Consider the following 18,180-nt stretch of genomic DNA (forward strand, 5'->3'; position numbering starts at 1 on the left):
CTCATCCATTTGAGTACTATTGTTATCTCAGCAGATAGGATAATGTTCTTGCCTTTCGTTCTTCAATAACATTTCAGCAGGTATTCAAAACTCTATAACTCCTATCAAACTTATCCAGGAGCTGGGACAGGGGTTGCATGTGACAGGCACTCAGTGCAGGTACTTGCTGAACAGGTACTTCTTTTACATTAATGGATGAAATCTTATTAACCAAAGGAAATGAAAATGCTATGAAGAGAACTGAGAATGAATGGAACATAACTAAATTCCATACAAGAATCTTTTCTCAGCCATGTGCGGTGGCGCACGCTTATAATCCCAGCAACTCAGGGGGCTGAGGCAGCAGGATTGCAAGTTCAAAGCCAGCCTCAGCAAAAGTGAGGCACTAAGCAACTCAATGAGACACTGTCTCTAAATAAAATATAAAATAGGGTGGGGATGTGGCTCACTGGTTGAGTGCCCCTGAGTTCAACCCTTAGTACCAAAAAAAAAAAAAAAAAGAATCTTTTCTCAGGCTCCAATGATATGGAGAACTTAGGAACATGAGTTTAACAACAAATGGAAATGTAGTCTTATGGGCAGTTTAAATCTGATGATCACATGCAATAAATGAGTTCCACAAACAGACAATGGCAGGAAAATGCTGACTTAGCAGATATTTTAAACAATTGAATAATATAATCTTACATTCTTTAGGACTTTTCAGTCTATGATGCTGAGAGCCATTGCCAAGTAGGAATGACACATGGCAATCTGTCAGCCTACCCAATGTTGCTTAGAGGAAGGACTCTCCATATTGACCCAGGTCATTTGCAGTGACATTGCATGTAAGGTGACCTTGCTCAAGGACCAGGGTGGATCCAGGTTTAGGGTGTATCCTGCTGGGATTAGGGAGTATCCCGCTCCCTGGGTTTAGGGCGGTTCCAGGTTTAAGGTGTACCCTGCTGGGAATAGGGCGTATCCTGCTGCCTCAGGCGCACCCGCTCCTTGAGTTCCCGTTGAATTCTCGCGGGATTCAGAGAGTATTTGGGATTTTGCCCAGAACGTGGATTTGGCCCAGAACGTGAATTTCCCCAGAATGTGTGTGTAAAGTGCCAGTGACAGTTCAAGAATAAAGAGTTGCTGTTTGAATCTACAAGGTGTGTGGTGGCTCGTGATTTTGTGCCCAGCCAGACTACGGCATTTGGTGGCCCGTACGGGGAACGTCTGAAACTTGGAGGTAAGTGAAATTGTTTGCTTCTGAGGGAAGGCAAGAGAATGGGTGACCATTTCAAAAAACAATGTGTTCTTGTTTTGATTTATTTTGTTTTTATTTCAAATTGCCTGTCCCTAGAACATTCTCAGGCAAACTGGGAAAAATGGTTGGCTCAAAGTTTCAAGTTGTTCACCCCCAAGGAAGAGAAATTGTTAGAGGAAAGAGACACCCCAGTAAGACCAAGAACAGTTAGGACATATGTTGATACAATACAAAAATGTAGCCCATGGCTTTTTAAAGACGAGTTATTAAGTATGTTAATGGGACCATCATGGTATCCTGTAGAAGGATTTTTCTTCAACAAGAAAGAGATGGCTAATTCTGTTTACTACACTTGTCTAAGATCTTGGTTTTCACAGACATCTGAGTAATTTACAAAGCTAAAGTGCTGAAACATCAACCACTAAATATAATATCAAGTACTCTTTACTTATTAAGGTACATAAGGTAATATATTTAAACATTATGTGTATTTTCATAAATTGCTAAATGGAAAAAAGTTTAATATTGTTTTGTGTCTGTGTCTTTGCTAAAACAAGATTACTAAGAGTTAAGATTCTATCATGTGTAATTTATATACAAAGAGTATAAGAAGTTTCAGTTGGGGTTCAATTATAGTATTATACTGCCATAAAAAAACACAAAAGTATTTCATCTTATTAAAGTGGAGTAATTTGTCTAAATCAGAAATTTTATAAGAGTTGTTTCAGAATGTGAATTTATAAAAAGGGTTAATGGCTAAAAAAGAGATATTAAAAGATTCAAGATGTGGAAATATATTTTAATATAAAAGGTTAAAGGAAAAAGAAATGTTTCTAGATGAGATAATCTCTGTGTGGTAAAGTAAAAAGTTGTAAAATGCCATTTAAAAAGATTTTGAGGAAACTAGACTTACTTTAAAAGCTTGAGAAAGGAAGAAAGAAGAAAAAGGTATTTGTACATGGCAGATTGAGACAAAGCTTCTCAATGGAGTTAAAAAAAAAAAAAGGCCTTTGGTTGAAGGGCAGCCATGTAAACTAACATTAAAGCGATTTAAACAGAATCTAAGCCTCGTTTAAAAGAGTGAAGTTGTAGGTGGTGAAAAAGTACATTTAAAAGTACAGTATAGATGATAATTAAAAGGCTTTAAAAGGTTAAATTGAAGGTGGTCGAGATACCTTCATGGCGGAAAAAAGATTGCTTTATTGCATCATTCGAAGCCTAGTTAATCTTAAAGGCATTACTTAAAAAATGGGAAGATAATAGGATAAAAGATATTTAGATAAAAAAGATTAAAAATTTAAAGTGAAAAACTTTAAAGACAGAAGTATAGAAAGTTAAAAAGAAAAAAGATAAAGAAGATGTAGAAAGATAGAAAAAAAGTAGGAAGACAAGAATTTTAAACCCACAAAATAGGAAAAAAAAAAAAAGAGGAAAAAAGGCAACTAAGGGTAAATATACAAACCTTAGGAAAAAAACTAGAAGATAGAAATAAGATAGAAAATGGTTGAAAATGTCAAGTAAAGGTATTTCAGATAGAAAATGCAAGAAGCTAAGACAACTATTAGATACAGACATATACTTATTAAAGCAAAAAGAGGGAATTGGAAAGGGGTATATATCCCCCAAAGATAAACTTAAAATAACCCTTTTTACTCTAAACTTTTTAAATTTGGATTCATCAGGACTTAGTGCTGCGGAAAGGCATATGTATCCAAAAAATGTACATAAGCCTAAAGTACTTTGGAAAGATATTCTAACAGGACAATGGAAAGGTCCTGACCCAGTGATTGTCTGGAGTCGGGGGTCTGTTTGTGTTTTTCCACAGGGAGAACAGCAGCCCATTTGGATTCCAGAGAGATTAACTAAAACAATTTCTACAGATCGAAAAGAAGATGATTTGACTCAAATCCATAACAGCTGATATCCAGAACTCCAGCTTGGCCATTCTTACATCTGCGACAGTGATTAACCAGGATGCTTTTTTCAATAGCTATTTTATTATTGCATTTTTCCACATCATAAGGTTCTATTTTTATTTTTTGAGCTCATACAAACCTAGGTTAATGTTTTTCTGATCAGTTTTATTTTTTGACTGTGGAGTTTTTAAACATTGCAATGGAGATTTCACCTAGGTAAAGCTACAAGGCCTTTACTATTTTCTTATGTGTTGTACGTTTGTGTACACTCTTGTGTTTTGTGTTGTATGTCTGTATGTGCGTATGTCCATATTTCTTATATGAGGAGCGCTCATGAAAAAATGGATCCGAATTATTATTATTTTTTTTTTTTCACGTGATTTAAATGGTTTAATTTAAATTAGGTAAACAGCTGTTAAGGATTGTTTTTAAAGGAGGTTAACAGATCTGTTTGTTTACTTTCACCTTTCCTTTTCATTATATTTAATAATTCTTTTCAGGATAATGTCTTTTTAGCATCATTGCCAGAATTCCTATCTTCATCCCAGTGCCGGTGAAGACAAAGATAAAACCAGACTACAGCTTCTATGATAGCTATCACAGTAAACTGTATAAACTGATGCATCAATGAATATAACTCAACAAGTAATGCTCAATCAAGGAGTTAACTTACTTTGGGAGGAAACGGATTTTGGGAGGAAATGGACATATTGATAGATTCCTCCGCTTTGAACTGCTTGCAGAACTTGCCTGGACTATGTAACTATCGTTTGGTGCAGCGAATTGTGGTAATGCTGGCATATCTTTGCTGATGGTGTCACTAGTGATGCAATTTTTATTTCCTTGCCAGCGCACCCCATGTTAATTGTGGTAGTGCTGGCATATCTTTGCTGATGGTGTCACCAGTGATGCAATTTTTCCCAAGGAGCCGTCAATTGGCTTGGTGTCGTGGCATTTCTGTATCCTCCTCCCTTCTGCTAGTGATGGTCTAAAATTTGGGGGCCAATGGCTGTATGCTGGACCGGTAGTCAGTGACGGGTATGATCCAATTGCAGTGGTATCAACCTAAGACAGGAGGCTGACGCCTAAAGGTCAGTTTTCCGATGACGGGTAAGAACCATATGTTGAATTGGACAACCTACCAGGCACGGTCCTTAAGCCACATTGCTTGTTGTTTAATTAATCAGAAGGGGGGAGATGCTGGGAGCCATTAGCCAAGTAGGTATGACAATTTCCTTGCCAGCGTACCCCATGTTGCTGACATTTTGCAGTGACATTGAATGTAGTTGACCTTGCTCAAGGACCAGGGCGGATTAGGGTGTTCCCGGTTTAACATAATCGGGTTTAGGGCGTTCCCAGTTTAGGTTCCAGGTTTAAGGTTTAAGATTATTCCTGCTGGGAATAGGGCGTATCCTGCTGCCTGAGTTCCCCTTGAGTTCTCACGGGATTCAGACAGTATATTTTGGGAGACAGAAGCCCAGTGAAGGTGAATTTGGGAGAGAACGTGGATTTGGGCAGAGAACGTGGATTTCCCCAGAACGTGTTTGTAGACGGCTGGTGTGAGTTCGGGAATAAAGAGTTGCTGTTTGAATCTACAAGCTGTGTGGTGGCTCGTGATTGTGTGCCCAGCCAGACTGCGGCATTTGTGCCCAGCCAGACTGCGGCATTTGGTGGCCCGTACGGGGAACTTCTGAAGCTTAGAGGTAAGTGAAATTTCTCACCCTTGAGGAAGAGAGAAAGAATGGGTGAACATTTCAAAAAACAATGTGTTATTGTTTTGATTTATTTTGTTTTTATTTCAAGTTGCCTGTTCCTAGAACTTTCTCAGGCAAACTGGGGAAAATGGTTGACTCAAGGTTTGAAGTTGTTCGCCTCCGAGCAAGAGAAATTGTTAGAGGAAGGAGGCACCCCAGTGAGACCAAGAACAATTAGGACGTATGTTGATACAATACAAAAATGTAGCCCATGGCTTTTTAAAGACGAGTTATTAAGTATATCAATGGGACCATCATGGTATCCTGTAGAAGGATTTTTCTTCAACAAGAAAGAGATGGCTAGTTCTGTTTACTATATTTGTCTAAGATCTTGGTTTTTACAGACATCTGATTAATTTACAAAGCTAAAGTGTTAAAATATCAACCACTAAATATAAAATCAAGTACTCTTTACTTATTAAGTTCCATAAGGTAATATATTTAAACATTATGTGTGTTTTCATAAATTGGTAAATGGAAAAATGTTTAATATTGCTTTGTGTCTGTGTCTTTGCTAAAACAAGGTTACTAAGTGTTAAGATTCTATCATGTGTAATTTATATACAAAGAGTAGAAAAATTTTCAGTTGGGTTTCAATTATAGTATTATAGTATCATAAAAAACATGAAAGTCTTTCATCTTATTAAAGTGGAGTAATTTGTCTAAATCAGAAATTTTATAAGAGTTGTTTCAAAATGTGAATTTATAAAAAGGGTTAACGGTTAAAAAAGAGAGAAAAAGATTCAAGATGTGGAAATATATTTTAATATAAAAGGTTAAAGGAAAAAGAAATGTTTCTAGATGAGATAATCTCTGTGTGGTAAAGTAAAAAGTTGTAAAATGCCATTTAAAAAGATTTTGAGGAAACTAGACTTACTTTAAAAGCTTGAGAAAGGAAGAAAGAAGAAAAAGATATTTGTACATGGCAGATTGAGACAAAGCTTCTCAATGGAGTTAAAAAAAAAAAAAGCCTTTGGTTGAAGGGCAGCCATGTAAACTAACATTAAAGCGATTTAAACAGAATCTAAGCCTCGTTTAAAAGAGTGAAGTTGTAGGTGGTGAAAAAGTACATTTAAAAGTACAGTATAGATGATAATTAAAAGGCTTTAAAAGGTTAAATTGAAGGTGGTCGAGATACCTTCATGGCGGAAAAAAGATTGCTTTATTGCATCATTCGAAGCCTAGTTAATCTTAAAGGCATTACTTAAAAAATGGGAAGATAATAGGATAAAAGATATTTAGATAAAGAAGATTAAAAATTTAAAGTGAAAAACTTTAAAGACAGAAGTATAGAAAGTTAAAAAGAAAAAAGATAAAGAAGATGTAGAAAGATAGAAAAGATGTAGGAAGACAAGAATTTTAAACCCACAAAATAGGAAAAAAAAAAAAAAGAGGAAAAAAGGCAACTAAGGGTAAATATACAAACCTTAGGAAAAAAACTAGAAGATAGAAATAAGATAGAAAATGGTTGAAAATGTCAAGTAAAGGTATTTCAGATAGAAAATGCAAGAAGCTAAGACAACTATTAGATACAGACATATACTTATTAAAGCAAAAAGAGGGAATTGGAAAGGGGTATATATCCCCCAAAGATAAACTTAAAATAACCCTTTTTACTCTAAACTTTTTAAATTTGGATTCATCAGGACTTAGTGCTGCGGAAAGGCATATGTATCCAAAAAATGTACATAAGCCTAAAGTACTTTGGAAAGATATTCTAACAGGACAATGGAAAGGTCCTGACCCAGTGATTGTCTGGAGTCGGGGGTCTGTTTGTGTTTTTCCACAGGGAGAACAGCAGCCCATTTGGATTCCAGAGAGATTAACTAAAACAATTTCTACAGATCGAAAAGAAGATGATTTGACTCAAATCCATAACAGCTGATATCCAGAACTCCAGCTTGGCCATTCTTACATCTGCGACAGTGATTAACCAGGATGCTTTTTTCAATAGCTATTTTATTATTGCATTTTTCCACATCATAAGGTTCTATTTTTATTTTTTGAGCTCATACAAACCTAGGTTAATGTTTTTCTGATCAGTTTTATTTTTTGACTGTGGAGTTTTTAAACATTGCAATGGAGATTTCACCTAGGTAAAGCTACAAGGCCTTTACTATTTTCTTATGTGTTGTACGTTTGTGTACACTCTTGTGTTTTGTGTTGTATGTCTGTATGTGCGTATGTCCATATTTCTTATATGAGGAGCGCTCATGAAAAAATGGATCCGAATTATTATTATTTTTTTTTTTTCACGTGATTTAAATGGTTTAATTTAAATTAGGTAAACAGCTGTTAAGGATTGTTTTTAAAGGAGGTTAACATATCTGTTTGTTTACTTTCACCTTTCCTTTTCATTATATTTAATAATTCTGTTCAGGATAATGTCTCTTTAGCATGATTGCCAGAATTCCCATCTCCATCCCAGTGCTGGTGAAGACTAAGATAAAACCAAACTACAGCTTCTATGATAGCTATCACAGTAAACTGTATAAACTGATGCATCAATGAATATAACTCAACAAGTAATGCTCAATCAAGGACTCGATTTACTTTGGGAGGAAATGGACATATTGATAGACTCCTTCACTTTGAACTGCTTGCAGAACTTGCCTGGACTATGTAACTATCGTTTGGTGCAGCGAATTGTGGTAGTGCTGGCATATCTTTGCTGATGGTGTCACCAGTGATGCAATTTTTCCAAAGGAGCCGTCAATTGGCTTGGTGTCATGGCATTTCTGTATCCTCCTCCCTTCTGCTAGTGATGGTCTAAAATTTGGGGGCCAACAGAGGTGAGGCAAAGAACCTCACCCCCCCACTGGCACCAAGGCCAAATTTGGGGGCCAACAGAGGTGAGGCAAGAACCTCACCCCCCCACTGGTGCATAGGCCTATCCACAAGTATGGGTGTATGCTGGACCGGTAGTCAGTGACGGGTATGATCCAATTGCAATGGTATCAACCTAAGACAGGAGACTGACGCCTAGAGGTCAGTTTTTCCCATGACGGGTAAGAACCATATGTTGAATTGGACAACCTACCAGGCACGGTCCTTAAGCCACACTGCTTGTTGTTTAATTAATCAGAAGGGGGGAGATGCTGAGAGCCATTGCCAAGTAGGAATGACACATGGCAATCTGTCAGCCTACCCAATGTTGCTTAGAGGAAGGACTCTCCATATTGACCCAGGTCATTTGCAGTGACATTGCATGTAAGGTGACCTTGCTCAAGGACCAGGGCGGATCCAGGTTTAGGGTGTATCCTGCTGGGATTAGGGAGTATCCCGCTCCCTGGGTTTAGGGCGGTTCCAGGTTTAAGGTGTACCCTGCTGGGAATAGGGCGTATCCTGCTGCCTCAGGCGCACCCACTCCTTGAGTTCCCGTTGAATTCTCGCGGGATTCAGAGAGTATTTGGGATTTTGCCCAGAACGTGGATTTGGCCCAGAACGTGAATTTCCCCAGAATGTGTGTGTAAAGTGCCAGTGACAGTTCAAGAATAAAGAGTTGCTGTTTGAATCTACAAGGTGTGTGGTGGCTCGTGATTTTGTGCCCAGCCAGACTGCGGCACTATGAGACATCTCTGCAACCATTCTACATTCTGGCCACTGCTCTAGAAGATTAAGTAACTTACAAAGTTTCATAGGATGTGGCGCAAATGTCTAAACCTTGGTCTTCAGAGTCTTTGCTACATTTCTTTCCACATCCTCCAGTACCCCACTGCTACTTACTTGGATTTAGAAGGCATACCAGGATGCTATCACTGATCAACATCTGGCATTCCACATTTCTATCATTCCTGGGTAACATCAAAACTCTACTCTATCACTTCTGGTGGGACCTATGTGAAGTTACACATGCCCTGCAAGCAGCAATGGAATATACCCAGTGTGGGCTGGTACATGGTTCTGTATTCTCATGCTTGTGTGTATGATGAAATATGACATAATATTTATAATAATAATGCACTTACTTTACCTTCTTATAGAAGCCCAAAATATAAAATGCCTATAATGGTATACTAACAATGAAAATCATAACCACGAGTGCCTATGACCACACAGAAAAAAAGAAAGAAAAAAGGTCACCCAACTAAGAATTATTTAGCTACTTCCTCCACAATTCCTGGTAATAATTTATATGTCACTGATTCCCCTACTTTTGCAGACAAATGATATGAAGCATCAAATGTTTAAAAAATTTATCACTAAGAAGATAGTACCAGTTGAACTTATGTTTCCTGTCAATTAGGAAAAGACAGTTCTGGTTTAATTTTAGCGATAGCTCTACATAGGAAATAGCTTAAGCACCACTACTGTAATTTTTTTAAAGTCATGGAATTTTTTTCTCTGTGGAGAAAATGCCCTACATATACAATGAAATTTTATAACTATAACATACTTTATGAATTTATAACATAATTTATGAGTTATACAAAATTATGTGACTAATATTTTTAAACACCACTACTTACCTCATCTACTACTACAATTTTTATTCCACCAAGTGCTACAGAGTTCTGTTTTATTATATCCAGAAGTCGCCCAGGGGTTGCTATGATAACCTGAATAAAAGAGAAAAAACAAATTTAAGAATTAGACAACATTTACTCATTTATTCTATTTTTATTGAGTGACTAATATGTGCCAGACACTTGCTAAGTACTCAGAATTCATTGGTAGAGAAGTCAGACATAGTTTCTATTCTCAGAAAACATGGAATATAAAGGAAGAAACAAAAAATGCTAATGAGATAAGTATGGTGTTGGGAGTTGCCCTGGCTCCAAAGACTAACTTCCCCATCCCCCAAGAAGAGCCGTCCAATAGTGAGCCCTGCTGGCTCACATGATCCGGCCGTCCAATGGCTGAGCTGGCTCACATGATCCTGCCGTCCAATGGTGAGCCCTGCTGGCTCACCTGATCCTTACCCACCAATCAGACTAGCCCTGCTGGCTCACCTGATCCTTACCCACCAATCAGACTAGCCCTGCTGGCTCACCTGATCCTTACCCACCAATCAAAAAGCACCCCATGCCAACTGTCAAACCACCCCCGGCTCTATAAATATGCAGAGCTGTTCCTCAAAAAACAGGCATTTTCTCCCACAGCAAGCCTTGATTGTTCTTTCGTAAGGTATACAATAAATGGAGGTATCTGTTGTCAGTCCTACCTTAAACTTGAGCTCAAACTACAGAATCAGTGGTAGTCTGCAAGGTGAGTGGTCCAGGCAGAAAGAAAGCATCTATACAATTTCTGAGACTGGGAGACCACTGAGGCCTACAGCTGGTAAGGGAGGTGTGTAATGGAAAGTGAGGCTTGAGGATTGGTAAGGACAAGAAAGGGGCTTGTAGGCTGGCTGACAGCTAGTTGGCTCTGTGAATAAATGCAAATTCCTTAACCTCTTTGGGCCTATTATTTCTTTCCTCTTTTTTTTTTCCTCCTTTTTTTCTGGGTACCAGGGATTGAACTTAACTACTGAACCACATCACCAGCCCTTTTCATTTTTTGTTTTGAGACAGGGTCTTGCTAAGTTACCTAGGGCTTTGCTCAGTTGCTGAGGCTGGCTTGAACTTTCAACCCTCCTGCCTCAGTCTTCTGAGCTGCTGGGATTACAGAGGTGTGCCACCATTATTTCTTTTATAATTAAAATGCTGGGTACAATGATTTCTATGTTTATTCAAGGCTCTTAAGAGTTTTATAATATATTACTTAAAGTAGTAGCTAAAAGTAGGGGCTCTTTAGTAAAACTTCAGCAACAACCCTACTCTTTAGTATTTAATAATGGTGTATCTGTTCTCTCACCCAGAAAATGAAAATGATAATAATTATTGTGACAATTAAATGAGAGTGCCTGGTACAAAAGTAGAATTACACATGATCTAATAAATTTAATTGTATTCCACTTTTCAAATATATAACAACAGAATGGTAAAAAGCACTGAGGATGATAAAATTTCAGGGTTTTAAGGATCTGTGTCCTAGAACTATAAAGTTCTGCTTAGGTACCTCAGAAACATCACAAATATTCAAATCAATTTTAGTTATTTCGAGTTGAGTTTACTTCTTCTATTCTCTTCTTCCTATCTGCTGGTTTGAGGTTATAAATTCTTTTTTCATTTTTGCAGTGTCTTCCCTTGCATTTTAACAAATATATAATTTAATAAATATTAAGATAATTAAAACTTTTATATTATTTTCCTGAATAGTCAAGGATAAATGCTTTAACACCATCCAATTTTGGCCAGTATTTACCTATGCCACACCTTTCTTTCTAGAATTATTTATCTGTAGAATCAGTTTGAAAGCCCCTTCAGATGGTAATAACTCTTGCAGTTTTGTTTATCTAAAAGGGTCTTTATTTTGCCCTAGGTCTTGAAAAATGTTTCAGTGTTTTTTTCTCAGAGAGCACTGGGGAATGCACACAGGCTGGTGGGAGAGGTAGGAGTGGCAGCAGGAGCAGAAGAGGGCTAGAGCCTGAGGGGTGGAAGTGGAGTGGAACCTAGTGAGGAAGCATCACCGTGTGGGAGGGGACAGTGTGTGTGGTAGGACAGGTCAAATCAATAACTAAAAAAAGAAAAGTGGGCTGGGGCTGTAGCTCAGTGGTAAAGCACTTGCCTCGCATGCGTGAGGCACTGGGTTCGATCTTCAGTATCACATAAAAATAAATAACTATACCATGTGTTCATCTACAACTAAAAAATTAAAAAACAAAAAAAAGTGAGTGGCTGGTTTCCCCTGTAAGAATTACAAATATGGAAACAAAAAAAAAAGAAACTTAAATGAATTCCTGTTGTGTTGAATTAGAATTGTAACTATTAACATGAACTCATTATCTCATAGTCTCCAATAACTACACACAGAAAAACACACACTTATATTTATCCCCCAGATCTATTTACTACAAGGTCCTAAAAGCAGTAATAGCCCAAACACAATGAGCATGGGGAGAACTCAATCTTGATTTCTAAATACAATTCTCCACCAAAGGAGCCAGGGTCTTTGGAAAGACATGCCATGCTGTGTGAGGGAAGAATAAGGCAAGCACAGAATCATGGGGATATCATTAAAGGGCACAGAAAACAACTTGAAGGTACTTCTACTGGTCAAATCAGGGACAAGTGGAATAACAAACAAATAATGACCATAAATAGATTATAAACTTCTGAATAAAATAGGAAATGATGAGTCCATACTGGTATAAATAAAATAAATGAATAAAATAAAAGTTTGGTGAAACACAAATTTACATATATCTAAGTACTCCTCCCAAAATATTTACTAATAACAAAGAAAAAAAGGGAAACTTTAAGTTGCTTTTTTTTAATCTTTATTTTATTTATTTATTTTTATCTGGTGCTGAGGATGGAACCCAGGGCCTCCTACGTGTAGACGAGTGCAATCTCAGCCCTTACATTTACTTAACAGATACTATCACCCAGAAAAGACAGACTGAAATCTGCCACCTAAAAGGATGCAATTAAAAAAAAGCAAAGCATCTCTTCTGTAAAATTTCTATCAAAGATATGCTGAATCTAATCAATTAAGGGATATTCTTTAAAGTCAGCAGACTGTAAATCTTAGAAATGGTAAGATCATGTCAAAACCAAAAAGACTGAGGAACTGTTCTAAACTGAAGGAGATGACAGAGACATGACAACTAAATGCAATTTGATTTTGAATGGGATTTTTGTGCTATTAAAAAATGGGACAATTATAAAAATAAGAGTCTAAGGTATAGATGATTATCAATGCCAATTCCTGATGTATTCTAATATCAATGTTAATTTCCTGATTCTATAATTGCATTGTGGTTATACAGGATAATGTCTTTGTAGGAATGATACTGTAAGATACATGGGGCATCAAATTAACAATGTACTTCCAAGAAGCTTGGGGGAACCGAGGTTTGTATAGTGTACTGGCCACCTTTTTTTAAGTTTGAGACTTAAAAATAAGTGAAATACAGTGAAAACACTGTACCCAACCAAATGAGCTACTACATGCTGCAAGCTGGAGATTACTACCAATGCATTAAATTATTTATTTTAAGAATGAGAACGCAAGATTAGTTACTTAAAAGCTGTTTAGAATTTGCACCTACATACCTATTATATTCTATGCAACAAAAATAAATTTAATTCAGAGGCTGATGTGAATTATAATAACCCAATTTCAAATTTATGTCCATCAAAATATTTTTTAAATAATTTATTTTTTAGTTTTAGGTGAACACAATGTATTTATTTTACATTTATGTGGTGCTGAGGATCGAACCCAGTGCCTCATGCATTACAAGGCCAGCACTCTACCACTGAGCCACAAACCCAGCCCCAATCAAAATATTTTTAATGTTTACTTTATAAAATACATTGTTAAACTTATAATTTTATATTAATAAAAAAATATTTATCTGTTTTATATATTGAAGGCCCATGCTGAAAAATCATTGATCCAATGTCCCATTATTAATCTGTAATGTCTTATAATTATATTTTACATTTTTTTTTTTTTTTGTACCAGGGATTGAACACAGGGGCACTTGACCACTGAACCACATTCCCAGCCCTATTTTGTATTTTATTTAGATCAGGGGCTCACTGAGTTGCTTAGCGCCTTGCTCTTTGCTGAGGCTGGCTTTGAACCCACAATCCATCTCAGCCTCCCGAGCCACTGGGATTACAGGTGTGTGCCACCACGCCTGGCACATGTTTTAAATCTATCAAATACACTTCATTTTATCTTCACAACATTCATATAAGAAAGGCTATAGAAGTCCCTGAATACTGCAGAGCTTCATGCCAGTGGATAAGTAACTGTTGATGCTTCCTCTAACAGTGCTCCCACTGTCTCCCCGGCATCTCAGTTCCTCCCCTGGGATTCGAGGAGCTCTATAATTACCTTCAAAATTGAACAATTGATGCTCAGAAGAGCAGGGAGCCTCCAGGACCCAGCCCCTGCACTAAGGCTACCGTCCACTGTGGTCAGCATATGTGCCAATCCTTTCATTAAAATTTTTACTTTAAAGGCAGGTATCTTCACCTCTATTCAAACTCAAGAAAAGTGAGGCTTGGAGAAGTTAAGTAATTTATCTACAGCCATATTACTACCTAATTTCCAAAGCTATAACTAGACCACACTGCTTTTACATACTTTTGTATCTCAGAATATATAGATTATAACATAATAGCATAACTAAGGAAGGAATAGAGCCAGATAAATTAAGCCTTCAATTCTAGCGACTATAATTTATTGACTATGGATCTTTCACCTTCTCAACCATAAAAGATGGGATATACCAACCTATATCCAGAGCAAATGTGATGGTTAAATGGAATAACCTATGTGAGAATATCCAGCAGCATTTGGCATACAACAGGCACTCAATAAACTGTGCTTCTCTCCTATATAAAATGAACTTTAAAAAAATATTTAGTCTTAAACAAGAATTTTAAAGCTACATAAAACCACACTCCTCAAGGGGGAAAAAACCCCAACTATTAGCTCCTATATCTCTTATAAAACTTTTTCAAAGACATTATATCAAATGGATGCTTACCTTCACATGTTGTCGCAAGCGATAAAGTTGTGGAGGTAAAGGCAAGCCCCCTACAAGAAGCACAGTCTTCATTCGTGGCAGACCACTCATCAGTTCTTTAGCTTGTCTCTCTATCTGAATGGCTAACTCTCTCGTTGGTGTAAGAACAAGTGCAGATGGAGTTTTTCTCTGCAAAGACAAGAAAGGCAAGTCAGAAACACTAGCAATTAATTCCTGCTGATATGGAAAAAAATCACCACAGTGATTTCAGGAACATTTCCCTTCTGTTTCCATCAGCCCAAGAGATACAAGCTCTCCTGCCTTCTGATCATTGCATGCAGGTTTTGCCTCCAATGACCATCATAAATTGAATCCATTTCTTATATAATACAGATACACAATGAAAGATCAAAACTGGGGGAAGGGAGAGGTGTTCATTGTCACCAAAGTGGGAAAACTGAGGGATTGTTCCTTGTTAACTGGATCCTGCAATCTTTAGCCAGCCTTCTCTATAGAGAAAACCCAATAGTCACCAGGAAGATACTGTTGAAATTTGGCATTCTACCTATTATCTTTCCCTCTCAGCTCTCTTGTAGATTCTTCCATTGTCCAAAAAAAAAAAAAAAAAAAAAAAAATTTTATTTTTTATATATGTGTGTATCCACATCTTATTTTCTGCCTTCTAGTTCTATTTTGGTCCTCTAGTATTTTGACCTATATTTTCTCCTATTGTTCCCTACCACTCTTTAGATTTCCAAATATTTCTCCTTTATCCTTTCTTTGGCCCATATTTTTCACTCTTTTCCTTCCCTGCCATATGTCAGAGCTCACAAGCTCATCAGTATAGGTCAAGCATCCCCAATCTGAAAACCTGAAATCCAAAATGTTCTGAAATCCAAAACATTTTAAGCACCAACATGATGTTCAAAAGTTTCAGATTTTGGAGCATTTTGTATTTTGGATTTTTTAATTAGGGATGGTCAACCTGTAATATCTATGAAAATGTTTCAAAATCAGCAAAACTTTTAATCACTTCTGGTCCCTAGCATTTCAGATAAAGGATATTCACTGTATTTGGAATCATTACTCAAAATGTTTGTCAAGCAAATTATCTGTGAAAGTTCTTTATACACTGTAAGCTAACAAGCAAGATAAGGTGGTACTATTTCAGGATGGACCATGGATCATATTTAAGGGTATATTTTGAAACTCGTATTATACAACAGGGTTGCAACTTTGATAGACAGCAGTTCCTTCAAAATACAAAATCCAAGGAGGCTTAACTGACACATAAACTGCAGCTCATGTAATCAGCAGAATTTTTTCCACGAGATCAAAAGCTTATTCTTTTAAGAGATAATCTGTTGAAAATATAGGTTTTGTAAATAATTTTTTAGACCTTCAATACAGAGATCTTTGATTCAATTTAAAATGGAAAAATTCTCTAAAATTATGTTTTGCATATGAACTATAAGAAGCAAAATCAGGAGGCGCTCCAGTGGCTAAAATTATAAATACCTAGTTTCAACTTGCATTTTTAAAATGGTTAAGAATGAAACATAAAAAAAAAAAAAAATTAAAAAGGATGAAACGGCAAATATGTCATTATTTTTAATAATAATACATGCAAACTCTATAAATACCTCAAATAAAGCTCGGATGATAACAGGAAGAAGAAAAGCAGCTGTTTTTCCTGAGCCAGTATCTGCACTGGCCAGAATGTCTCTCCCCAGAAGACCCACTGGAATCATCTGCATTTGGATGGGGGTTGGCACTTCATAGCCTGATTTCTTCAAGTTGTTATTTAAGGCCTCAGGGAAACCACAATGTTCAAAGTCAATAATGGGCCTTGTGACTTCTTGCCCTTGAACTAAAATTCCTAGCTGCTGTTTAAGATTTTCAATCTGGTCCTCCTGAAGGTTCAAAATAAAGGGGTGTTCTTTGTAGACATAAACATCATCAAGTGGTGAAGGCTCTGGCTCAGAACCAGCTTTCTGCCGACTGCTCAGTTTTAATTTCTCATCCTTTTCCTTAACCTGGAGAAGATGTTTCGCTTTACACTCTAAGCTACACACATCTTCATCTGTCTTATCACAGATATACTCTCCATAACGGCCACAGACAACACAGACAGGCTCCCCAGGTTCTGCCCAGCGCTGTGTTTTAGAAAATGACTTCACAGGCTCTTCAGCACCCTGTTCAGGTCCTACCAAGCCTGCCTCAGCCAACTGGCCAGCAGGACTGGGAAAGGAGCCTGATTCGCTTCTGGGCCTGTCTGGTGCAGTGGTTTCTTTTGAAACTAAAGCATCAACATCTCTGCCTTTGTCCAAATGAAGGTCTTCGGCTTCTGGCTTAATTTTCTTAGCAACACAACTTTTGATGTCATCATTAGCATTCCTCTTGATTTTGAGAGATCTTGGAACAAACATCCTTCAATATTCTGTTGAGAAAAGGGTAAGAAATATTTTACCCTCAATTCAGTTTACATATAAAATACCACATGATTATGTGTCCCAAGGTTTTACCTCAAGGGAATAGTGAAGATGACATGGCATTACTTCACACCTAGCTTTTCTTCCATTTATCAGTTTCTTCTGGTTAAAAACAAAAACAAAAAACAGTCTTTTCTTTACACACATGAGCAGTAGAAATACTGCACACATTGCTCAACCCAGCCCTGGTGTGCCGAGTTTACTTCTATTCATTGATTACTTGCATTTTGAGTCAGATATTATAGAAAATCTAAAGTAAATACTTCTTCAATATTTTCACAAAGAAAACTGAAGGGATACTTCACAATTGGAATCTTTAAAATCAAAACCACAAACCATAGAGAAAAATGTTATTTTTAAGTAACATTTATGCACTGCTTATTTTGTACCAGTGTTTAGTGCCTCACCTAATCTTCACAATCATGTAAAGTAGGTTAGTGTGTAAAGTAGGTTAGTGTACATATTATATATATTATATTTTATATACCATATTGCAAAAATTACATAACACGATATAGTATAATAAAATATATCAACGTGCATATAAATATTCATATATAAACACATTTTACACATAAACTCAGCCACCTAGAGATGAAGTTTATTTGTCCAAGCTCACACGTAAAATGCCTGAGGCCCAGCATTCTGGCTCCAGAACACAAGCTATTTTTTACAAAAAGAGCTTACAAAATTATGTTTGTAAAATTACAGTAATTGGGAAAGATCACTTTTAATTAATTTAAGGACTATCAAATATACTAATATTTTTCTAAAAAAAATTATTGGCATAAATTGCCAGATGCCATTTTCCGGGCCGGGGTAGGGGGAGAATAAAACGCAATGAGGGTCCAGAATGAACATCCTAACTCTGAAAGAGTAAAGGGGTGGGTGGGGACAGCTCTAAGCGAACAAGGAATAGCTCAGAATACGAAGTCTTCAAATGACGAAATCGAACCGGCTCGGGCAGGGCGGGCAGCCTCGCAGCCTCCAGTTCTCGCCAACGCCCCCCGCACCCTGGCGCGTTCCCAGACCCTCCCCACAGGCGTCGCCTCCCACCTACACCCGGCGGCCGCGCACCCGGAGGCGCGCATACGTCACGGCGCTGCTAGGAAACGCGACGGGCGGGGCGTCGGGTTCCGGACGGAGGCTCGGACTCCGCTCTGCAAGGGTGGAAAGGGAAACTGATTTGGGGGGCCCACTCTGCTGCCGCGGCCTCTTGCCCCGGTTCCTCACCCGCGCGGACCGGATGCCG

The 18,180-nt window shown here is 37.4% G+C and overlaps 1 protein-coding gene across 6 annotated transcripts in view; it reads right to left on the reverse strand.

Annotated features, from left to right (window-relative positions):
- Positions 1-18,180, reverse strand: part of Ddx59 (DEAD-box helicase 59) — a 103,576-nt gene that overhangs the window by 10,745 nt on the left and 74,651 nt on the right. Inside the window, exons 1-5 of one of the 6 annotated variants that reach the window (XM_015483803.2) lie at positions 17,985-18,003; positions 16,962-17,030; positions 16,080-16,876; positions 14,458-14,625; positions 9,377-9,466 (exon numbers count right to left, since the gene is read on the reverse strand). In XM_015483803.2, coding sequence (XP_015339289.1) covers positions 9,377-9,466; positions 14,458-14,625; positions 16,080-16,865 — 1,044 coding nt within the window. In that variant the 5' untranslated portion in view covers positions 16,866-16,876; positions 16,962-17,030; positions 17,985-18,003. The other 5 variants (XM_015483804.2, XM_048809611.1, XM_048809612.1 and 2 more) reach the window with 5 other exon arrangements.

The sequence above is a fragment of the Marmota marmota genome, unplaced genomic scaffold, assembly GCF_001458135.2.
Source record: "Marmota marmota marmota unplaced genomic scaffold, marMar, whole genome shotgun sequence".
In the NCBI taxonomy this organism is placed as follows: domain Eukaryota; kingdom Metazoa; phylum Chordata; class Mammalia; order Rodentia; family Sciuridae; genus Marmota; species Marmota marmota.